The sequence below is a fragment of the Passer montanus genome, unplaced genomic scaffold (assembly GCF_014805655.1).
Source record: "Passer montanus isolate IOZ18808 unplaced genomic scaffold, ASM1480565v1 scaffold167, whole genome shotgun sequence".
Classification (NCBI taxonomy): Eukaryota; Metazoa; Chordata; class Aves; order Passeriformes; family Passeridae; genus Passer; species Passer montanus.
The window spans coordinates 132,225-157,197 of record NW_024363938.1 but is presented as its reverse complement, the minus strand read 5'-3'; the positions used below and the strand labels follow the sequence as shown (position 1 = coordinate 157,197).

At 50.5% G+C, this 24,973-nt stretch overlaps 1 protein-coding gene across 1 annotated transcript in view; it reads left to right on the top strand.

Moving 5' to 3' along the window:
- The first annotated feature begins 15,350 nt into the window (after positions 1 to 15,350).
- The window catches only part of LOC120499713 (cGMP-dependent protein kinase 1-like), a 92,427-nt gene continuing 82,804 nt past the window's right edge, over positions 15,351 to 24,973 (top strand). The window contains exon 1 of the mRNA XM_039703734.1: positions 15,351 to 17,103. Within this exon, the coding sequence (XP_039559668.1) occupies positions 16,838 to 17,103 (266 nt within the window). The 5' untranslated portion in view covers positions 15,351 to 16,837. The remainder of the gene's footprint in view (positions 17,104 to 24,973) is intronic.

The window sequence follows — 24,973 nt, the reverse complement described above, 5'->3', positions numbered from 1 at the left end:
AGGTGTTAAGATTCCCGTCGTGCAGCTTAAAAAACGAAAATCCTTTCTGCAAAATGTTACAGAACCCCAGACTGGTTTGGGTTGGAAAGGACCCTAAAGCTCATCTTCTTCCATGGGCAGGGACACCTCCCACTCTCCCAGGCTGCTCCAAGCCCCATCCAACCTGGCCCTGGGCACTTCCAGCTCTTATTTCTCCTTTAAGTGCATTCAAAAAACCAGAATGTTCTGATAGTAATGGTTTACACTGAACAGAAGTGAAAAGCAGTAATTGGATTTACTGTACAAATCACTGACAGTAAGTCCTCTAATGCTGTTAGGACTCCTTAAAATAATAGACTTAAACCTCTCTCTCAGCTGCAACCAAAGCTCCCAAGGCAAATAATTACACTTAAAGGCCAGATGTGGTTATTTTGCAGCACCTTTTTGTGGCTTCTGTGTGTGCAGGAGAAAAGCCTTGTATTTTTTCCCTTTTTCTTTCTGTTTCAGTACAAATAAATGGGATGGGAAAGGCAAGGACTCGCACAGGTATTTGTTTGCTTTGGAAGGACACCCTGCACAAGGGTGGCATGAACTCAGAGTGCCCCAGCCTGCCTGGCTGCCTACAGCATAAATCCTAATATTTCCTAATAGATATATTTAATATATCCTACCTGGAAAGGGAGAGCTGCTGGGGAGAAGGAAATACCCCAGTGGCTGGGTGCAGGTGTGAAGAAAATGGGGTCAAGGCCACTGCTCCAGTTTGTGGGTGGGGGCAGATGGGGAGGTAGGAAAAGTGGTATTGATCTGGGGATATGAGGGCACTGATAAGAGAAATGGGAACAATTTGCATGGAGAACTGGGCAAGTCTGGGCAGGAGAGATAGACAGTAATGAGGCTTTATTTTTACTTATAAATGTGCTTTTAACAAAATTAAAAAGGTGTTGTTGGGTCTTGTAGATTTTTCCTCTGCTGGGAGACTGGGGAGGAAAATGAGATTTTTCCAAGCAGCAGGTTGGGACTTGTAAAGCCAGTCCTAACCACTAAGCTGAGTCTTTTACCTCTTCTGAGCTTTAGCCAACTGGGGAGGTAAGAGCAAACAGTTTGTGATTTGTTTCCTTCCATGTAGCTTTTGCTTTTTTCCACTTGTGCTTTTCATCAAAGCCCATTTCATACCTCCTGTGTCAGCCTGGTGGATGCAGGCATTTGTGGAATATTTCCCACTTCACTCCTTAAGGGTGGCTGTGTGCTCATGACTCACTGTACCTTTCTGATGTGTAGTAACTTCCTTCTGAAAAGTGGTTCTGCAGCACATTGGATTCAGGTGTGTTTTATCATCTTGCGGGATGCCAGAAAAGCCCTTGGGACATCTTGCTGTCATTTGGGCATCAAAGTTGATAAAACTGGCACAGAAATTTTACAAGGGATTCAGGGAAGAAATAGTGGCTGGGATAGGCTTTGATGTCCTGAGTGGGCTTTGTAAGTCCCTGGTTTATGGATTCATTAAGAAATTGAATCACAGGATGGGTTGGGTTGGAAAGGATCTTAAAGCCCATCCAGTGCCACCCCTGCCATGGGCAGGGACACCTCCCACTGTCCCAGGCTGCTCCAAGCCCTGTCCAGCCTGGCCTTGGGCACTGCCAGGGATCCAGGGGCAGCCCCAGCTGCTCTGGGCACCCTGTGCCAGGCCTGCCCACCCTGCCAGAGAACAATTCCTTCCCAATATCTGATATAGACCTGCCCTCTGTCACTTTAAAGCCATTCCTTGTCCTGTCACTCCATGCCCTTGGCAGAAGTCCCTGTCCCTGACTTTCCCTGGGGCAGGAAAAGCAAGTCATGGTTGACTTTGTTCTTGCTCAGGCAGAGGTGCCTGGAGAAGAGCAGGAATGTGTGGCCTGTCCCAAACCACCTTAGGGATGAAATGTGGGAGGGTGGCTGTGGGAAACTGCAAAAGGAATTTAAAAAGGCTCCTGTGACCCAAAGAACCTCGAGAAACAACCAGAGGATGCTGAGCATTCCTGGGAAAGTCCTGAGCTGGGAATGGGTGGCCAGCTCCTCCAGCTCATAGGTGCAGGACGAATTCCTCACCTACACAAATTGCAGAGGTGCCAAAGTGCCCCCCTGCTCCCCTAAATACAGACAGCTCCTGGTGCAGACTTCCACACCTCTGCTCCAGCAGCCTCCAAGGGCTCAGAACCCAAAAAGTGCTGGCCAGGGTTTCTGAAAATATTTCCCCAAGCCTTGTTCTTTTTGCTGCCTCCTGTGCCCAGGGGGTTGGTGGGTGGTCTGCTGGCTGGGTTTGGGTTTGCTCATGGGGGGCCTTGAGCTGGAAGGGTCGGAGTTGTCGAGGCAGGGGCTGGTGCAGAGCTGGGTTTTGGGGTAGGGGAGCTTGCTGGAGCTCAGCTCAAGAGGCTCATTCCTCCTTCAGGAGGCTACAAATAGTTCAGACTCAAATCATGAGGCTTGGCCCTTCTGCCTGGGCTAAACGTGAACTTCCCTGAGGGTTTGGGTTTGGATCCAGGCAGCAAAATCCTGCTGTTGGAGTTCAGGGGGGCTGCCAAGCTGTCCTAAATTCAGGTGGGTGGTGGAGCTGGAGCTCCCCCCATGAGGCCAAATGTGAACAAAAAAGGGTCTGTGATGCAGGGCAGTGGTGTTTGGTTTAGGATGTGTGACTGCTAACCACAAACAGAGTCAATATTTAATAGAAAAGAATGGAAAAATAGTAAAAATAGTACTTTAAGCAGACCCATGTCACTTCAGCATAGGTCTGAGGGGTATCTTTTGTCCTTTCAAGTGTTTATTTTATTTTTATTATTTTTTAAATGAACCTGGGACCCTGGCACTTTTTGGTGTGTTGCAGTTTGCTGCTCCAAGGGAGCTCTGCCACCACTATCCTCTGAGCTGCCTGCAGAGTGAGGGATGGGGAATACACTCATTTTGAGTGACTGTTTTTAAACAAACCCTTTCCAGCTGTGGCCAGACTTGAACCTTCAAATATTTCCATGTCTGGTGAAAATGGTGTTTCTTTAAATAAAAACTCATGCCACCACTCCAGAGCAGAACCCCAGATGGGTTTGGGTGGGAAGGGGCCTTAAATCCCACCCTTGCCATGGGCAGGGACACCTCCCACTGTCCCAGGCTGCTCCAAGCCCTGTCCAGCCTGGCCTTGGGCGCTGCCAGGGATCCAGGGGCAGCCACAGCTGCTCTGGGCACCCTGTGCCAGGCCTGCCCACCCTGCCAGGGAACAATTCCTTCCCTCTTTTAGGGGCGCTGCCAGGGATCCAGGGGCAGCCACAGCTGCTCTGGCACCCTGTGCCAGGACCTCACCACCCCACAGGGAGAAATTCCTTCCCTCTTTTAAATCAGCTCTGGTGTGGGTGGTGTTGGAGGCATCTTCTCCTTTCTGAGTGCTCTTCCCATCCCATCAGATTCCTGCTGTGGATGGGGTGCCTTGGGATGGTCCTGCTGCACTAAACTCTACAAAAACACCATCCACCCTCCAGGGATTCCTGGCCTCCCCTCTTGTGGGAAGTGCCACCATCCTGGGCTTGCCCTGATGTTCTGTCAGTTCTTTGAGAAAGTTCCAGCTCTGGCAAGGTGTCAGGTGTCATTTCCCCCTGGGAAAAGTGGCTTCTCAGGCAGCTCCAGCCCAGCTTTCTGCTGATGCTGTCTCAAAGGAGATGTCCACCCTTCCTGGCAAACCTTGCTAGCAACACTTAGGTCATATTCTGCTTTTATTTCCCCTGCTCTGAAAGCAGCCAAACTTCTCCCCAAGCTTCGTGCAGCTGGAAATTGCTGAAGCTTCTCCAGCACCCGGCAACAAATTACAACTGTGAGATAACACACAGCCCTGGGCATTGGCTAGAAATGGCACATTCTAAATATTTTAATTGCTGATTTGTATGTTTGGGAGGAAAAAAACCCCTTCAGATGCCGTGCAATTTATGTATAAATTCTGAATTGTAAATAAATATGCTCCCTGGGAGCTCAGATTTTTTTTGGCAGTTTATCAAGCAGCAAGGTTTAAATGGGAATGCATTCAGCTGGACTAGAAAGCAATCAGAATATCTCTGGGATTTTGGAGTGGGATGGGGCTCCCTGAGCTGGGCTGGCCTCTCCTAATGTTGGTGTCCATGAAAATTGAGAATTGAAAGCATGCAAAGAGACCTCTGGAAGGGAGAGGAGCCAACTTGCATGGAGCAAACTCAAGGTTTTGTCCCATTCATGGCCTGCAAAAGCCAATTCTGTTGTGAGAAGGTCACAGATGAATGAGAGCTGCTTCTCCAGCCTTGGAAGAGAATTCCTGCTGCCCAAGCTTTGTGCCTTTGAACGGGGATGCTGTGTTCCCAAGGAGGATGGCTGGTACCTGTGGGATTGCTCAAATAACTCTGAAAAGATGGAATGGGATGCACCCAGTGTTGCTTCCCAGGCTTCAAACTGAGAGAGATGTGACAGAACTTTTAATGCTGGAGGAAAATAAAAATATCTATTTGAAATGGCAACAATCCAGTTAGAACAGGAAAAATGCCTGGCACAGACCTGAAGCCAGGTTGGACTCTGCTTTGTGCATCTTGGAAATTGCTTTTCACAGGTCCTGACCTCAGTGCAGAGGGGCAGGGAGAGGTTTTGTCCCCAGCTTGAGCAAGGCTGGCTGTAAAACCCCTCCAGGTGAGCTGCCAGCAGCTTTTCCAGGAACACCAGGCTCTGGGAGCAGCTCTGCCTATGGGAATGAGCTTGGAAAGGCAGGAAAACAAAGCTCTAAAAAATACAGCTGGCTCTGTCACCTTGGTGTTTCCTTTCTTCTTCACCTGGGTGGCAGACAGGGACTCTGAAGGGCAATTCTCCCTCCTTTCCCTTTCCAAAGTGGTTGGAATTGCCCCTGAGCTGGTGCATAAGGGGGTTCCTGGGAGCAGAGCGTGCTTACCTGGCTGTTCCCAGGCTCCAACATGGGCAGCAGCTGATGCAGAAAATGCTCCAGTGCAGAACAAACCAAGCAGAGGAGAAATATTAATTTAGATTTCTCCAAAAGGCAGCTGGTTTTGTTGGTTTTGCTCACTGGGTTATGCAGATGCTCCCTTGGTGTCAGGGATTTCTGATGGAGCTGGTGCTCTCAGCTGTGACAGAAGGTATAAAAAAAGGTCATAAATACAGCTTTGACTTCAGGTAAAAAGTAATAAAATCCCCCCAAAAGACAGACAAAACTGTTTCTAAACCCAGCTTGCAGCAATTTCATGCTCTATATATGCAAGAGGTCTCAGTAGCAGTACAGAAGCATCAAGAATTCTTCATTTTTCACTGTAAATATTTCCTAGATTAAAAATAAAACTACAAACAATTCCCCAATTCCTGTGTGTAGCCCTGATGGATTTGTACCTGCTGAGATGAATTTAATTATTTTTCACCTGAAATAATTCAGGTTTTACTGCCACAATTAATGTTGACTGAACTTTTAAGCTGTAACTTTCATGGTGTCTTTGCAAATCTGTGGGGTTTTCATTATTTCTCCTCCCCCCAAGACAGTATTGAACAGAACAGGGTGTCATTCCTTAGTAAAGAAGGATTTAATAATGAAAATTCTATTTTAAAGGAACCTAAACCTGAACATCTGAGTTTGCTGGAGCTGAGGATCATCTCAGAATGGTTTCTCTGCTCAGTAGCTTCCAAAAGCAAAAGTCATGGAAGCTGAATGTTGCTTGGGATCTTAAACTGAAAATCCTTTTAGAAAGAAGAGAGTCCTCGAGGGAATTGAGGTAAAAATAGCTGCCAAACAAGGCAAAATTGCAAAGGAAAAGAACATTGATATTCAGTATATTCATTTCTCACGGAGCCTGACGTTAACGGCTCTGCTGGGAAATTACATTATTGTTGTTAGAATGCTGTGGAAATCCAAATAAAGGCTGGGAAGCTACAGGATGTTCTCGGAGGATGCAAGCTTTGCTGGAAGAAAACGAAATAAACAGTTCAGCCCCAACACCTAAATATTGATATAAAGATGTAAAAGTCGAGGAGGCTTCACAGACCAGCACGTGATGGGGATGTCCCAGGGCATTGGGCAGGCTTGGAAAGTCAAATATTCTCCGTCCCTGTGAAGCAGTTGGAGTTCGTGTGGTGTCCTAGAAAAGCAGGATGTGAGCCAAGGAATAACAACCCAAATAATGGAGTTACTGACAGGGCTGAGCAGGAGCCAGGCTGCAGCAGCACAGTGAGGAATGGGGTTTAAAAATAACCTCACTGATGGGTGAGAAGGGCCCTGGAAGAGCCGCCCTGAGCAGGGGGGATCCCCGTCCCCGGGGGTGGCCCTGGTGCTCCCAGAGCTTTTTCCCAGTGCTCCCAGCTGGGATTGCTGGGGGGTGTCACCGCGCGTGCTGCCACTTTGGGAACGCGGCTCCTGAGGGGAATGTGGGCTCAGAACAGCACAGGGCAAGAGCCACTTGTGGGAAAATGTCCCTGGAGCTGCCGGCTGAGCGGGGAGGTCGCTCAGGGCTGACATTCCCATACGGATCCCGTGGAGCCGCTGCTGGCCCAGCCCTAGCTCACTCCGGATTAACTCCTGCCCAACCTTCCCATTACAGCAAAATGGAATGGGAGCTTTTTCAATATTTGACTTTTCCCACTGCTTTGTCACCCTCCTGATTTTCCAGAGCTGCTTTTGTCACATCAAGAGTCTCTCGCTGATGGTTTCGTCACCTCCTGCATCCAAAGGCAGGCACAAGGATGGAAAATTGGGCTCTACCTCAAATCCCACTGCCCCAAACACCCCCATCACATCCAAGCTGCTCTTGGAGCTGATCCAAAATAAATTTGGAGGGTGCTGAGGAGGAGCAGCCTTTAGTGACATCACCTTCCCAAGATAAGCATCAGTTGTCACCCAATTTTGGCACGGGACAGGACAGAGAGGAGCAGGAAGCTTTTTAGATCAGTCCCAGATGAGATGCTGAGCATTTTCCAGAGTATTTCTGTCTGGGAATGGCCAGTGGGAGGCTGAATGGATTTGTGGCTGGCCAGGTGGCTGCCACAGCTGTGCTGTGCTGCTGGATGTCACCCCTGCCACCACTGCCATCAGGGGCAGAAGGGGTGGCAGGGCTTTGTTCCATGGCTGCAGAGGGGAAATGCTCTGGGGGATGAGTTTTCCTGAAAGGTGGAAGCATTTTTATTATTGATTTACAACTGCCTAAATTTTTAAGATATATTTTAAATATATATTTTAAATATATATATATTTTAAACAAAAAATATATAAAATATATATATTAAAATATAATATATATTTAAAGATATATATTATATTTTAATATATATTTAATATAATTTTAATATATAATTTATATTACATATATCATATATAAATTATAATTTTAAATATTTTATATATAAATCTAAGAGAATTTTAATACATATTGTTTTAATATATTATATTTCAATATAATTGTAATATGTAATATTAAAATGTATTTATATATACAGATATATGTATATACATATATGTATATACATATAGTATATTTGTAGGTTTATAAATGCATAATTATAAAAGGTATAATAAAATGTATTGAAATGTATAAGAATGTATAATAATAATTGCCTATTCAAAAAAAAACAAACCAAAGAAAGTTCAGAAAAGTCTTTGCTTAGATTTGTAATAAGATCAAATTATAGGATATGACAAAAAAAGAAGTATTTACATGCAATCATCTGCTTACAAGTCTGGCAGAAAGTGACCTTTTTTTTTCTTAATGGAGTTGTGACAAAACTCTCAGTTTTTCTTCACATTCACCATTTTTCAAAACTCACCCCGTGCTGAGTGGGAGGGAGGATACAGCCTTAAGAACCACAAATGCAGAGTGGGAAATTCTTCTGGGATAGCAGACAGGGGGAAAAAACCCAGCAGGAATTCAGGCGTAGATGTTGAGAGCGTCTAAATTTGGATGCTGGATTTTTGCAGCCCCAACAGCTCCCACTTGTGCAGTTTATTTTTTTCCCCCCTCTTTATTAAAAAGAAAACACTTTGCAGTCCGTGGTTGGAGTGTCCAGTTGTGGAAGTGCCTCCAAAGGGGAGAGTTAATAACATTTATTTAAAACGTGCCAGAGCCCACGTGGAGTCTGGGAGATTGGGCTGGAAAAATCAGAATGAAATCCCTGCTATCCTGGGAGTCACTGGAGGGGTTTTTTTTTTTTTTCCCACCAGTCTCTGATGCTGTGGAGCAGTTGTGGTGAGAGCATGGATGTGATGCTAGCCTTGTAGCCAAAGGAGTATTTTTAGCTTCCTCGTTTTCCTTAAGGAAAATGACATCCTGCTTGCGACATTCAGGGGATTATTTTAATTTATGTTAATGGGGGAAGAATTGCTGTGGGACCATTTCCAGAGCAGTGTCATAAGCAGCAGTGAAGGGAAAAAAAAAGCCAAAAAGAGAGAGGAAGATACAAGGAGATATTTCCAGGTTATTGCTTCAAGAAAAATATTCAATGTGGGATATCACAGTATTTTATATAATCCTAGAATGGTTTGAGTTGGAAGGAACCTTAAAGCTCATCCCATGCCATGGGCAGGGACACCTTCCACTATCCCAGGCTGCTCCAAGCCCTGTCCAGCCTGGCCTTGGGCACTGCCAGGGATCCAGGGGCAGCCACAGCTGCTCTGGGCACCCTGTGCCAGGGCCTGCCCACCCTGCCAGGGAACAATTCCTAATTCCCAAAATCCCATCCATCCCTGCCCTCTGGCATCCATCCCAGACCCCACTGGCCATTCCCTGTGTCCTGTCCCTCCATCCCTTGTCCCCAGTCCCTCTCCAGCTCTCCTGGAGCCCCTTCAGGCCCTGGCAGGGGCTCTGAGCTCTCCCTGGAGCCTTCTGCTCTCCCAGGCTGGCTCCAGAGCAGAGGGGCTCTGTGAACTCTTGAAATTTCAGGAGCAAAAAATCCCAGATTTGGGCGACTGGAATAATTTCCCCTGATTTACTGCATGTGCAGTGTCACTGTGCCTGAAGGTTTGATGGATTATAATTAATAGCAGAGGGGGAATTCAACCCAGTTTCCCCAGTGGGGTTAGAACTGGATGATCTTTAAGGTCTCCCTTCCAACCCAAACCATTCTGGGGGTCTGTGGAAATGCCTGAGCTGCATCACCTGGAGCTTTCTGTGCTCCAAAGGAGCAGTGGATTCTTGCACACTTCAGTAGCTGCAGGGTGTGTAGGACACACAGCTCACACATCCTCACACTGCTCGTGGCCCAAGCCAACCCCACAAAATCCTGTGGCAGCAAAAAAACCCTGTGACAAGCTCAGGAGGAGCTCAACACACTGCCTGCTCCATGGCATCATCTCCAAAGGGATTGGGAAGGCTGATTTTTGAATACAAATATCTTTGTTCCCATTTAGGAAGTTATTCAGTGGTGAGAAGGCTCATATCTGTTAGTAAATTAGACACTGAGGAGGTGACACAGTTTATTAAATTACCCAGTGAAATAGGGACTAAAGTGATCACCGAAGAAGGAAACGGCACAAAATTAATCCATCCTTTTTGAGGCCTTAAAATGCCTTCCCACTGAAATCTTCTGTGTCCATAAGGCAGCTCCATCCCCTGGGAAGCTGCCATGAAACTTCAGCTGATGTTAAGAGACTGGGGGGGAAATATAGCTTCAGACTTCTGCCACTATTGAAGTAAGTCACAAAAACTGAATAATTTCTTTTTTAACACAGTGGGGATTGCTGCCTTCCTCCAGCTCCTCCAACTCAGGCAGGGCTGTGACCTCGAGTCCACTCTGCTGCTGCTGGAGAGGCTCTTTGCTTGCAAAAGCGAGCTTGAAAGAGAGAATGGTGGGGGTTGAAGAGGTGGAGTAAAAAGCAGGGTATTGATTTTATAAAAATCCAGCATCACCTTTGATACTCTGTTAAAGTTACACCAGGGGAGAGCTGGCACGGCTTCCAGTGGGATAATTACGGCCCCAGCCTGAGTAATGTCTGCGAGCTGCCATGAGAAATGCAGGCGCTGAGCCTTCCTGGCTTCAATAGCTGGCATATTTTACATATCTGCTGGCTGAAAACTGTTTTCTATAGTGCCTCGTAATGGAGAAGCCACGGGGAGCCAGCAGAACGAGCTCTGGCTGAAGCTAAGGGTTATTTCCAGCAGCACTTTGTGTTTTGCCTCCTCTGAACGTGCCTGGGGATGTTCACCCTCTGCTGGGAGGGGCTCAATCCTGCAGGACATTCTGGGACCCCTTCCTTATGGATGGCATTACATCACATTCATATTTTCTGAAAAATCCCTTCACCCAGGATTTTTCTCCTGGGAAGCTGAGAAGCCTCAGAGAAAAAGGAAAACAAAATTATCTCATTTGCTTCTCCTGTGTTTTGCTGCTTTGGAATGTGGTTGGAGATTGTTTATCCAACAAGTGATTGTTTCATTGGTTTCATGTGAATTGTTTGACTCTTTGGCCAATTACTCTCTGGAGAGACTAATGAGTTTTCATTATTATCTCTTTAGCCTTCTGTAAGTATCCTTTCTGTATTCTTTAGTATAGTATAGTATTATTTAATATAGTATCATAAAATAAATTAGCCTTCTGAGAACATGGAGTCAGATTCATCATTCCTTCCTTCATCGGGGCACCCCACAAATACAATAGAATCGTGCCCTTTCCTTGGATAAACTCCTGGGGTCTCGCTGGGGAGACTTTAAAGCTAAAAACGTGCTCTAATGAAAGGCACCGAGAATGAGGGGGCTGTAAAGCGCTTCCCAGCACTTGGAGGAGCTGCCCGGGCTCCAAGCATCGCATCCTCACCAATTAGTGCCTAATGAACAGCACGGCGTTAGCACTGGGGTGGGTTTATCCCTGAAAACCGGGACTGTCCGGAGCTCAGCCGGGGGCGATGCTGGGGCCAGCTCCGGGACCTCCCAGTGTGCCTCCTGATCCACTGCGAGACACAAATTCCCCTGCTGTCCTGCCCTGGGCTCAGTCTGCATCTCCTACTACGTGACCCGAGCAGCTGCTGAGTTTCCCTGCTCCTGGCCGGGCTCTCGGGCATCCCGGTGGGCACAGAGGAGCGGGATGTGGGCACCCAGAGGAGCGGGATGTGGGCACCCAGAGGGAGGAGCGGGATGTGGGCACACAGAGAGGAGCGGGATGTGGGCACAGAGGGGACCGGGATGTCGCTGCTCCTGTGCCTCGGGGGTGCACAGTGTCCCTCTCCTTCTGCTTCCAGCCGCTCCTCCTGCTGGCCCTGGGCTTCCAGCCGCCCCTCCTGCTTGCCGGGGCATCCCTCGGGCGCTGCCTGTGTGCCAGCCCTGAGGACAGCGGGATGCACGCAGGCTCCCAGCCGGGACAGGGATGCGGGACGCGGTGGGGACACAGCCTCATCCCGCTGTCTCCTGGCTCTCTCGGTCTCCTTGCAGAGGTTCCTCAGGGCCATGCTGTCCCTTCGTTGGCGGCTGTTTTATCTCGGTGCTTATCTGCAGATGAAGCCGCAGTTGCTCCGGGCTGAAGCCGGACCGTGCGCTGGGAGCGCTCCGGGAAGGGCCGATGGATGCGGAGCGTGGCTTTGGCTCGGTGTGGGGACACGGGGGACGCTGTGACCCCACAGGATTCCAGAGCCTCTTGCTCTGCGATTTTGGCCTCCCAGGAGCTGACCTTGAAGTGGCAGCAGTTGCTGGTTGTGAAATGGTGACGCTCCTTGGTGACTCGCTGAGCTGTCAGTGAGCTCACGGAGCCGAGTCGCTGGCTGTTCTTAGTGCCATCCACACATTTCATATAAAAATATATCGATGTAGCCTTTAATCTAGACCCAAAGTAGATTATTGAGCATGTTTTACCGATGTGTTTCCCCTTCTGTGCCTCCATAGCAGCCCAAGGCAGCTGGAACATTAATAATGACCATGTGTTGCTCACACACTCCAACCCCAGAGTGCCAGGGTGGAGAGGCAGCCTGGGACCTGTTTCTGCTCTTCTCTGCTCCAGAGACTGGATCTCCTTTCAGTGAAAGCTCTTCTCAAAAGGGAGTCATAGCCCAGTGTCCCCAGTTGGGGTCCAGTAAGGTGGTGAGGGCTGGAGAGACTGTCAGAGTGGGGGGCTGAGGGCAAGGCCGTAGCTGGTGGTTTAATCCACAGAAAATACAAAATTATCCTAACTCACAGCATCCTTGAAGTTTCCTCTCTGTGCTGCTGGCCCCTGGAGCTGTGAAACAACTCAAACCAAAAGTGGTGCTCCTGGGGTAAAAACGTGGAATTACACAGTTCCAATTAAAAGAAGTTTGGCCGGTTTAAAAAAACCTCTTTGGGAAAAGTTGCATCCTTCTTCTGCTGCATTTGTAGGACAAAACTTGCATTTTGGAGTGGTCAGGTGGCTGCTGCTTGATGGAGATCCCTCTGCTTTCCTCATTCTGGAAAACCAGAGGTTAGGGAATGGCAGCAGCTTGGCAAACATGAGTGTCCCTAAGGATCTGAAACTGCCTCAGGTGCTGAGAAAAGGGGATCCTCCTTTCCTGACTGGGTATCCTGGCAGAAAGGCCACAAGCCTTTTCATTTAAATAGACAGAGGACTCTCACATCCTTAATTACATCTATAAACAGAAAATAAAGAATTTCATGGATAAGAGAACACAAAACTGCCATAGATAATCACGTTGCTAGAAGAGGGTTCTTCTATCACATAAAAAACTTGGACGAAAGTGATGGTTGTGCAGCTGAAATTGTTAAATGAGTAATACAAACTCATTCTGTCTCATTCCCAGAGGAGTTGTTTTATCCCTAGATGGAGATACTCTTCACCCTAATTTTGTTTCTACACAAGTTAATATTCTCCTGGGAAAAACATAAAGTCTGTAAAATCAGTGATGAAAAATAATAACCAGCCCACTGCCTTACACACACACAAAGGACCAAGAAAACGCTGAGAACTTGCCCAATGACAATAAAAATCCCAAAATGAAGCTTTGAAGCATCTCAGAAGTAGCTAAAACACACCAGGAAATGATCATTTGGCCTTTGAAATGAACAAACTACCTAAAGCTGCTCCTTTCTGTGGAGCAAAGGGTTCTCAAGTCCATAATCGCATACGCAAATAGAAAATCAGGAACTGTATTGATAAGAGACTTTTTCTTCCTTCCTTTTAACCAGAGAGGTAAAAAAAAAAAATCTCACCTCCAAAATCTTAACTCGCCTTAGAAATAGAGGTTAGGGAGTTGCCACTCTGCCATGAACTCTCCAGTGTGGAGGAAGCAGCTACAACTCCAACTATTCTGTGACTCCAAGACCTGGTTATCTTGAACCATCAGTGTTTGTTTAACTTAATTTAAAGCTTCTTTAAAACCTCAACTGCAAAACATGCCAGGATGAATAACTGTGCTCAACACTTGCGTGGGATGAAGGTTTCCCATCCTCAAGGGATTTGCCCACCTTCATCCTCCTCTTCCTCAAAGCCAGCTGAAGCTGCTCTGCTCTATTCCCAGCCAGGTGTGAGGAATCCTCATTTTCCTCCTCCTGAGGCCCAGGGCAGGCACCAGGTGAGGATCGAGGGTGGTTCCTGCATTTTCCTGTCTCTACCTGAGCCACACGTGCCCCATCCGGCCGTTTTCCACCCTGAGCCTTTCTCTTTCCATCCGGCTGCTTGTCAGACATTCATTCTCACTACTGATGCTTTTCCCTTACTCATTCACAGCACTTTGACAGGAGGAATCCAGGAGTTGCCTTCCAGGCTGAGTTCCTGCCCCTGGGACAGGTTCTACAGTGGCAGGTTTAGAGGAGGCAGGCAGAGATCCCTCCTGAGGAGCCAGCTGTGTTTGATCCCGAGGGGAACTGTCTTTTCCTTCCTTGATGACTTCTTCCCTCCTTTGGCTGAAGGGAGATGTTACTCCCGTTTGGGGCTGGAATTTTCTCTGTCTTGCCAATGACTTTGGTTCTGGTCTTCTCCAGCTGTGACTGGCGGGGGTCGGTCCCCAGCATTTGGGTGTGACCCGAGGCTGACCAAGCCTCGGGGACTTGGGGGGACCCTGTTCCCCCACACGCTTCCCAGTTGCTTGTTGGGAGCCATTCCTGAGGGATGGACCCTACGAGCAGAGCAGTACCACTGTGCGAGGAATCCTTTATTTGGGGATCCGTGGCCGATCACAGACTGCTCTCAGCAAGCCACGGCCACGAGGAGTACGGAGACCACTCGGCGCCCTCGGCGTGCTCCTGGATCACCATCAGCACCCCGATGCCGGCCGCGTGTCCCTGCGCCGCGGCCTGGCCGTGCTGGGCCGCTTTGGGCCCGAGGCGCCCGGGCCGCGCCGCGCTGCCGGAGCAGCGGCAGGCCCGCAGCAGCCTGCGGAACAGGGACAGCCGCTGCCGGCGGCGCGGCGGCTCCGGCTCGCCCGAGGCCGCCCTGGGGGGCAGCGCCGGCGGCTGCGTCTGCGTCTCCCGGTCCATGAACAGCCGCACTTGGGAGACGCGCCGCTCGCGGGCCGGGCTCTCGGTCTGCGCCTCTCGCTCCACGCGTTCGACGCCACCCCAGAGCTCGGGTGCCGCGGGCTCCGTCTGGGTGAACTGGTGGACCACGACCACTTCTGTCTCGATCGGGGCGGGGGTGGAGGGCGTGGAGGGCACTGTCGAGGCGGTGTCCGGCGTGGCCTTGCCCGAGCAGGCCACGCAGCTCCTCAGGCGCCGGCACTGCCCGCGGGCCGCGGCGTTGGCCGGCGGCGGCACGGGGCTGGGCACGGCGGAGCGCTGTCCGCGCCCCGCTTTGGCCGAGCTGGGACGGCTCCTGGAGCTCTGCCGCAGGCGGGAATGCCGTGAGGGCTTGTCCCCACGGGCGGCTGGAGCCGGGCTCTGGGACAGCTGCACCTGGAGGCGAGAGGAGAAAGAGACGCGGGAGGCGTGGGATGGAGTGCTGGCCCAATCCCCGCCTGTCCATTCAGCCCCATCCTTCAGCAGGTGCCTCTTGGACGGCCGAGGGCCGAGCTGGCCCCTCTCCCTGGGCATCTCCATGGCAGCTATCCCGGCGAGCTGCGGCCTCCGGAGCGCGGTGCCCTGCGCTGCGGGAGGGCCCGGCCCGGCATGCTCCTTCCGCAGCCCCGGCAGCCGCAGTGCCGCACGGGCTTGGGGACAGCAGTGTCACAATGGCCCCGTGGCACCGCGGGGCCCCGGCGTCACAGCCGGCCCCTTTGTGGCACAGCCCCGCGCTGTGCCGTCGAGGCTGCAAGGGCAGCTCCCGGGGAGTTTGTCCTGAGGGCAGCGTGTGGGGATCCCGACATCCCCCTTTTGTTTGAGCGTCCCCTCTCCGTTCCTCTCCTTTTCCCAGGAAAAGGGCCGAAATCTCGGCCCGGCTCCGCTCGGCCGTGCCGCCCACGAGGTGGCGCTCTCCGCCCGCCAATAAGGCGCAATTATTATTAATAATTGTTAATTAGTTTCCCCTCCCCACCCCAGCAAGGACTGCCTGGCCCCTTGGCCGCAGGGATGCTTCCAGTCTGAGGATGGGACAGCGCCGAGCCCGGAGGTTTCCAGCCACACGTGAAAGGCTGGAGGCACAGACACGGGGGTGCAAATCACCCTACCACCCCCACATCCGTGAAAGACAGAGACGCTGCTAATTGATTTTTCAACCCTTAATTTAATACTCTATCTACCGATCTATCTTGTCCTCCGGCTCAGATGCTTTGCCCTCTCCTTGCCCTGCCCTAGCAGATCAGGGAGTCTGTCCCTAAAGTCGTGGCACAAGATTCCATGGGTTGGGATGTGGATGCTGAGGGGTTTCTGAGTGCCCAAGGCCTGGCTGTGTGGGCTGAGAAAAACCCCCTCCCCTTTTTTCTGCCTGCAGCAAGGGGCTCCTGAAATCCCTCCTTGGAAACAAGAGTGGTTTGGGAGGGAAATGTGATAGGGGAGCTGATGGTGCCCTTTGCCAGCCGGCATTAAAAATTCATGTGCGTGATGGGCTCTTCCAAATAAGTCCAGGAAGGATGAGTTCCTCCCTCCCTGGACAAGCTGGCAGAGCACTCCGGCTGCCTCCCCGCTCAGGTGGCACCAGGGCCCCGGTGTCTGTGCCTGGGGACAGGCTCTGCTCCCTCGGGCGTGGGATGCAGTTTGGGGTGAGGGACACCGGCTGTCTGGAAAGCTGCGTGTCCCACAGGATGGCGGGGCTGGGCTGGCATGTGCTGGGGGCTGACCTGGAGGGCAGGGAGCCAGGAAACCTGGTGGGAAGGGGTGTGGAGTCCTGCACGGGGAGGGATGCTGGGTGGGATGTGCGGCGCCCCAGCCATGAGGTACGCGGGACAATCTGGGCAGGGAAGGATGGAGGGAGGCGTGCAAGGTGCCCAGGTGCCAAAGTGGGGGTACCCAGTAGGGGAGTGCTGAGGGTAACACAAACTGGAACGTGGGGTGAGGAGAGAGGTGGGATGCTGAGTTCCCGAGGCGGGAGGAATGGGATGCAGAGCTCCCGGGGGGGCCAGGCCGGGATGCTGAGGCGCTGCCGGGGATGCTGAGCCGATGCCGGGGATGCTGAGCTGCCGGGGGCCGGGCCGGGCGGGCCGAGGGGCGGCTCCACGTGGCTCATTAGCGGGAGGCAATTCAATATTTATGAAGTGCTCTTGTTTGAATCCCAAGTCTTCGGCTCCAGTTACAAGGAGCTGCGTCACCCTGCGATCACATGGTAATTGTTGCTATTTCCAGGATCCCAGCCTCGCAGAGTGGCACAAGAGCTCTTTCCCCTTTTCTCGTCCTTTTTCCCCCGCCGCCTTTTCCCTCGTTGGCCGCTGTTTTCGGGGCGGTTTCTGCCGGCCCCTGGGCCGGCTGGGCTGGGCGGGGGGCGATGCCGGGGCCGCTGCCCTGAGCCGGGCGGGCGCAGCCGCTCCCCTGCCCCGGGAGCCGCTCCATGCGAGCGGGACCGGCCCGGCAGCCCCAAAATGACCGAGCTGGAAGGGGACTTCACCAAGCTGCTGCTGCTGAAGGAGGAGCGGATCAAGGAGCTGGAGCGGCGCCTGGGGGAGAAGGACGAGGAGATCCAGGAGCTGCGGCGGCGGCTGCACAAATGCCAGTCCGTGCTGCCGGCCCCCAGCCCGCACATCGGGCCCCGCACCACCCGGGCGCAGGGCATCTCGGCCGAGCCGCAGACCTACCGCTCCTTCCACGACCTCCGCCAGGCTTTCCGCAAGTTCACCAAGGCCGAGAGGTAGGGATGGCACCCCTTTTTTTTCCCCGCTCCCCAGCGGGTTAGCCGGGACGCCGCGTCCCCCCGCCTGGCATCGCCGGCACGGAGCGCGCCCGGGGCGTGGAGCGGCTCGGAGGCGCCGGGAAGGAGCCGTGCGGGGCATCGGACAGCCCGGAGCTCCCTCCCTCCCTGGCTTCGCCGTTCCCTTGCCCGCCGCGGCTCCCGGGGGATGCTCGGCCGGAGCGCGGGGGGGCGGCGGTGCCTCCCCGGCGCTGGGAAAAGTTTGCGGCGGGGCCGGGAAGTTGTTCGGTGGCTGCTCGAGAGCCGCCAGCACCCCCGGCAGCCTCGTTCCGCGGGCAGGTGGTACTCCTCGCCCCGATCCCCCCCATTCTCCCCAAAAACGAGCCCACGCAGCTCCAGCCGTGCTTTGCCTCCCGTTATCCCGGTGGGACTCGCTGGTCATGAAGGGCTTTTCCACATTAATAATTCCGTGTTTCTGTTTCCCCGTGCCGCTGTCAGGCACCCACGAAGAGGTTTTTTTGGGGGAGCATGGGGTCTGCATCACTCAAGCCGGGGTCTCGGGGGTTGTCCTTCTTCCATCCATGTGGGAAAAATGGGGAGCGTGGTGCTGTGCTGGCTGCTGGGGAGGCTGATGTGGTGGAGAAGTTGTGTGTGACCACAGTGTGACCCTGCTTTGGGCAGAAGCTGTGCCTGGTGCTTCTCGAGCAGGGCACGGTCCCGTGTCCCCTGCGAGGAGTGATTTGTTTCGGCAGAGCCATTCCCGAGGGGATCTGTGTGTGGGTGTGAATCCAGAGCTCTCCCCAAATGTGCCCAGACCAAACTCCAGCCCTTTCCTCCTCTCCTGTGCCCTGCCCCTTGTTATTGCTCAAACAGGGAGCACTTGGCTTTGGGCTTTTTTAATTCAGTATTATTCTTTTCCCTGCCTGTGGTGATTTAATAAAGCAAACTGCTGTGCCCAGGGAGCTGACCGTGTCCGTTTGTCCTTCCCTGGGGCAGCACATCCCTGTGCACCAAGGCAGAGGCCAGGTGTTGTGGATGGAGGAGAAACCGCGTCCAACTTTTCCTTTTGCTGTTGATTTTTTTGAGGCACTGATCATCCTGAGCCTCAGGAAGGTGACAGTGACCTGGCACCTGTGGTGAGGGCAGGACCCAGTGTCCCCACCCTGAGTAATCACTTATTGAGAAGTTGTTAAACCTGCTCACGGCTCCAGTGAGGTTTAGTCCTGGCCTGAGGCTTTCCCGTGCTTTTCCCAGTTTGGGCTGGCAGGCCAGCTGCAGGAAAAGCTGTGTCCATGCAATTCAGTGAAGGTCGTTTGGCCCATCCTGCATCATTCCCGTCATCCTCAGATGATGTTTCAGCATGCAGGAAAAACTCCTGGTGGGGCCTGCGGACAGTTCCAGGCTGGAACTCCGTCCCCTGGCATCCCCCATGCCTCAGCCTCGCTCGTGGTAGCCATGACAATGGTAACCAAGCCGGTCTGGGATTGCTTTTGGGTTTTAATTCTTAATTCTTCCTTTAATTCTGCTTAATTCTTCTCCCGTCTCGTTGCTGGGAGAGCGGCGGGCGGCTCCGTGGTGTGCTGAGCACGCTGCACCCACAACCTCCCTTTTCTCCCCGTTTTCCCCCAAATCCCTCCCCGCCACGGGCTAGATGGAGGTGCTTTTTCAAAGGGCAGTGTGTGGGTCCTTGATCCGGCTCCAGGGTGCTGGGCTGGGGTCAGGGAGCACGGGGCTGTGCTACAGAGCTGTGCCAAGGGCATGACGAGCTCTCCCCGCTCCCCATGCTGGCTGGAGGCAGGGATGGCTCTGGTGCCAGCTCCCCTCGGTGTCCCCGGGGCTTTCTCTGCCTCTGGCATCTCAGCACTGCTGACAGCACTTGGCTGATTTATTTATGGGGAGCTCATGCACCTCCAAGAGCCTCCTGCCTGTGCTCCAGTGACAGCAGCAGCTCCCAGCTCTCCATCCCTCGTCCCTGGCAGGCTGAGGATGGGGAACACCTCTTTTCCAAAACCCACAGACAACTTCCAGAGCAGAAAACCCCCAGGGGGATGTTCAGGCCCACCTGTTTTCAGTTGAATGCCAAAAAAAGAAACCTTTTTACCTGGGATCAACCTCCAAGGAGTTCTCCACCCCTAAAGGTGTAGTTATTTACAATATAATTGGATTTGTTTATTATCTGTAACGTACACCGACAAGTAAAACTGTCAAGGAGTTGAAAACAGCGAACTATGGGACAGCAGGAACTCAAACAGGGCTAAATCCCAGCTGAAAGTGGAGAATGGAGTTGGATTAAATATGCTGTGCCTCTTGTAATGCACCCCTGTCACATGCAGCAAGGGCAGAGTTGAAAAGGCTTGCAGAGATCCAAAGAATAGGGATGTGTAAATAGAAAGGTGGTGAAGGATGTGTTATCTTTGGTGTGGAAGTGTGTTTTTATGCTGTTGTTCCTTCTGAAAACATGGAAATATAATTTTTAATGGCAGAAAACATTGTTGTGTAGCTGGCCAGGTGCATAGAGCTATCCATGTATCTATATCCAATCTGTAAATTAGATTTTCTTTCAAACTAGCCGCTTTCTGTGCCTGTCTTCAAAATAATTCTTCCCTCTTGTTCCTTGATCCGTTGCTGCCAGCAGAGATTTGAGTCAAGAGCAGAGCTGCACTTCTTGTAAATGATTCCTTAATTTATTTATGGTCAGTGAGTTTTGATTCACTTTCTCCCACAGCCAGTGAGTGTTTTGGATCACACAAGGCCTCGGGGCTGTCTGATCCAGCACCTGCCAGCCCCTTATGGCAACACAAAGAAGGAAAACCTGTTTGTCCCTGTTTTTCCTGGCAGGATGGGAGCCATCCATGGATAATGCAGCAATCCAGGCACTTTGCTAAAGTGATGCCCAGTTGCTAAGCAAAAGCACTGCAGATGATCAATGATGCAAAAAAGTAAATGCTGAGGTGTGGCAAAGCCAGGACTAAGAGCTGGATCAGCCCTGCCTGTCCCTGCACCCAGAGGTGCTCTGTGTCCTGGGAGCAATCCACCTGAGCCCTGAGCCCATCTCCAGATCATCCTCCCAGGAAATTCCAGCTGCTGCCTGCCTTAATTCTGAGGTGCAATGTCTAATTCCAGCTAAATCCTGCTTGTTTGGGGTGAGAAGCCTCCTTCAAACCAGGGCAGCGTGAAATGACTTTGGGAACTCTGGAATACTTTTGGAACTCTGACTGAATCTTTCCTGAAGCCCTGGCCCTGCAGGCAATTCCACGTCTGGTGTGTGGTTATATCCTCAACTCCCCAAATCCAGCTCAGACAGTGCCATTCCTGGGTATTTCCATGCCTGTTTCAGTCTGACACAGTGCTGTAGGCTCAGCCTCAGCATCATTTAAGACAGATGAGTTTCCTCACTCTGTTCCTGGTAATTTACCCATCCTTCTTGGCTCCCTAACTTTTTCTGCAACTTTTTAATGGATTTTCCCCCTTTTAAACTTTATTTCAGGAATATTTTGCCACAAGATGGCAGTGGGGTCTAACATTTTAGGCGAGGTATTGGGGTGTATTGTGGTTTCAGCCTCCCAGTCCTGGACCAGTCCTCCTGCCTGTGGTTTTCCAGGTAAAATCAGGCATGAATCCTTGTTTCTCCTGCTTCCACCTTCCCTGAGGTGGTGGGAGATACTTTGCTGAGGGCGTGTGTTCACCCAAGGTGTTTAAACTCAGGATTAAAGGCTTTGGGTGGTACTGGGGATGGAGAGTTGGAGTGGACCCTCTTGACTTGATGCTGCAAAAGCATAAAGGGATTGCTCATGATTGGGATAAGCTGATGTTTGCTGATGGCCATGGCAGGATCAGTCCATCTCTGGGGTTTGGGTATTGCTCAGACCAGGACCAGCCATGCCTGGCGTAAAAACTGGGCAGCCTGGGAGGTCTCCAGTCCAAAACTCACCTTCAAAGCTGGACTGGGGCTGTCCCAGGCTGAAGCAGAGATGTCCTGCACAGCCCTGTATCCATCACTATTCCCCCCCGTAACACTTCTGTCTCACATCTCCTCCACCCCTGGAGCTGCTCTGCGGATGGGCTCCAATCCCCTGAGCATGGCAAGGGGGAGCTTCCCCCTCCCTGGAGCCGTGTCCTTCCCCTCTCAGCCCCTTTCTGGGAAGTGAGCTGCGTTAATTTAGCCATGATCTCATCAGCTGCCAGCCACTAAAGCGATATCGATCCTGCGCTCAGCCTGCCCGTGAAAAACAACCCAGCTGCTTCCCCACTACCTGGAACCACCCTCCCTCAGGGCCTGGCCAGCCTGGAAAAGGAGCTTTTGCCTCATTTTTTTTACTGGTGGGAGACCAGTGTGTGACCTGCTGCCTGTGTGTGACACTTCAGCCTTTAAGCTGAGGAAGGGCAGTTTGGGACTGTCCCCGTGCAATGTGTGACACCACTCAGCAGCTGGGTCTGAAGTCGTTCAAGCTTTTGCTGGGCCTGTGGCTGCTGGTTTCTCTCTGTAAGGATCAGCATGGCTTTGCAAAGCTCAGAGGAAGGACAGCAGTGATTTTGCCATTAATTACGACTCTAAAAACGCCTCTCTTCCTCATTTACCCGTCCCCAATCCGGTCCCATCCGCTTCTCATGCACTGCAACAGCAAATTCCTTGGATGCTTCATCCCTGGGTGATCCTCAGCAAAGATCAGAAGGATTTTATTAGCTGGAATTATATTGGCAGAGGAGGAATTAACACTGACCTCATTGCTTGTTGTGTTGGGAGAGCGTGGCTGCTCCAAGGGAGAGAAATACAGAGGGAAGTTTGACAGAGGATTGCTTAAATCTGGGGAGAGCTGGAAAATATTCCAAAATATTCCCAATGAAAGTGGGAGATGGACTCTTTGCTTGGTCCTCTCTGCTCATTTGGATGGAGCAACTTGTGGCATGAAGCAGTGGAGTGAAGATGGGGGGGTACAAAGTGAGTTGTCACTGCAGGCAGAGGTGTGACATCAGCCCCCCGAGAAGCCCAAGGTCAGACAAATAAGCACAGAAGGGTTTTAGAAAGGGAGAGAAGCAAATGTTTATGGTTAATCAATGGAAATAATTTCCTGTCTTTTAATTTTTAATGGGCTGAACTCACTGCTCCCCCCCTTTCCCTGGGCATCGCTTCCCTTTGGTTTACAGGAGACCTGAAAATTGAGCCAGGATGGGGGGAAATTTGGCTCCCAAAAGGCATCAAATGGTGCCTTTCCACTGGGTACATCCTGGCGTCTGTCTGTCTGTCACCAGCAGCTCTGGTCACCCAATCCACCTTTTCCATCCTATCCCTTTGGTGCTTCCTTGTGGGCCAGAGCAGCACAGCAAGAGCAGCTAAACTCAGCTTGCCCTTCCAAAAATAGTACAAAACAGGTATTCATTTATATGCAAACATCTGAAATGAAAAAAAAAAAAAAGGATTAATTTATATATAAACATGCAAAACTTAAAAAATAAAAATTGATTATTTGACGTGATCCCTGGTCCCGGTGAAGAAAGGAAGGGCAAGATGACAGGATTTTTTTTTTAAATTTTAATTATAAAAATGATCATTTTTCTGCACGGTTTGGGATGAAGACTTGGAATCTTTGCAGTGTGTTTCTCAGGTCTGCCCTGAGGAAGGGCACACTCGTGCCAAGGGAATGGGGCAGTGCCCATCCCTGGCTGACGCAGGCTCTGTCCCAGCGGCGTCATCCCAAATTCTTCCTTCAACCTATTTTTAAATGCCTCAAGTCGGGAGGTTTTTGGAGCCTCCCTTGGGGCACCAAACCACAGGCCCAGAGATTTCAGGGCAGCTGCCAGATCTCCATGTCCCCCACCTTCCCTCTGCCTGGAGCTCTGCTTCCCAATCCCTGAAAACCTGGTTGCATGTGGGCTCTAAACCTCAGCTGTGCTCCCAGGCAAAGCCATCAGAAACTGCTTTTCCCTGCTGGATCTTTGGTGTGAGTGGATTTATAAAAATACAAGGGTCTGGGAGCTGGGATTTTCTTGTTTTTCTACTTGTGGACATCTCTTGGTTTGGAGGAGAAAAAGGGTCCTGTGTCCCTCTTGCTGCTGCAGTTTTAAAAGTGGCACGTGGATGTGGTGGTGTAAAAACGCTTGGCCTCACTCATTTGGCTTCTTTATAATTTCTGTCAGGCTTTTTAAAGTGACTTTCTTCAGAATTGTTGTATCCTTTTCTTCAGGATTTTTTGTGTCACTTTTGTCAGAATTGTTCTGTCATTTTTATCACAATCGTCCCTCAGGATGGAAAAGGTAATTCTCCAGCAAAAAAAAAAAAAAAAAATCCCCCTGGATGATGAAATCTTATCAGAGGAAAATGGGATAGAAAGGACAAAAATAAAACCCTGAGTGCCTCTTTCCTAACGAGAAACTTCAGGAAAAATCCTTCCCAAAGTTTCCACTTGGTTGTGGAGCTGCTGGAGGTCCTGGAAAATCTCTGACAGAGCTTTGGCAAGGGGCTTCCTGAAGGGCTTTCCCCTCTGCTGTGACCTCCTGAGTGGAAAAGATGAGGATTGCTTTTTTTTTCAAATAGATTTTTTTTCCTGTGTCCTGCTCATGGGTATTCTCAGAGCATTTTTGTTCCATTAGTAATAAAACCCTGTAGTCACAAATGAGGCAGAAGATGCTAAAAAAGGAGGGAGGGAGGCAGAGCTCAGTCCCATGGGTGGTGGCAGGAGCTGGGATCATCCTGGGGATCCACAAGGATAAAGGATTGAGATAATTTTAAATTCAAAATTCAATTTTTGGGATTTAATTTATGCTGGGGGCTGAGCCTGAGCATAGTGGGAATTGCTACAGGAGAGGGAAAAAGCTTTCCAGTAATGGGATCAAATCTCTTCTGTTTGACTCAAAGGAGTGTAAATAGATTTGGCTGTGATTTTCTTGTTGATTCCTGGTTTTGATACATTTTAAGGTGTAAAATGAGATGAAAATATCCACCTCTTGGCACTAAGTTAATGACAGGCCAGTGGGGTGATGAAAACTCAAACAGCAGCTACAGGGGGGGAAAACAAAGAATTATTTAACTTAAAATACCCAGAAGGAGACTGTGCAGGTGAGAAACAGGTTCAGGAGAAATATCTTAATATTTGGGGTTTCTGGCATGAAGTTTGCACTAAAGGAGGCTGCCCTTGATTGATTGATTGATTGATTGATTGATTGCAGCAAGCACAGCAAATTTGGAATTTTGAGTTGTTTTCATTTGCATCTTTCTTGGGAGTTTCTATAAAATCCTCCCAGGTAAAAATAATCACCAGGATTTTAAGTGACCAATTAGTATAATAATTCTGCTTAAAAAAAATTTTAAAAATATATTGAGCTGTTCGTAGTAGGGGATCAGATCCTATATCTGGGAATTCCACTTTCTATTTATGTATCTGCACTGTATTGTCAATAAAACTCTTTAATCCATCAATTTCTGATGAGCTGTGCTCTGTATTATTTTTCCTGTGGTGTGTGGAGGTGGGAAGGAAAACTAGGAATAATTCCTTGAGACCCCAAAGAACTACACCCAAATCCCCTGAGTGAGACAGAATTTTGGTGCTTGCAATTATTAAGCCAAAATTCAGCTTTTAAAGCCTGGAATTGGTGGGAATAGCAGGAAGCAGTCCCTTCAAAATGCATCCCAAAGGTGGCTTCCAGCTTGGCTGTTTGTAAGGAATCCCAGAGTGACTGTGGGGCAGGGAAAGAAGCAGGGAGAGACACCTGGGGAGTTGCTACACTTCCTAAAAATGGATCTTAAAAAAAAATCAAGAAGCTGGAAGGAATAAATACATCCAGTGTCCCCTCTTGCTCCAGCCCATGGGGGTTTTTTGACATTCAAAAGAAAACAAATCTGTGTTTGTAGAAATACAGAAAGGTTCTGAAGGTT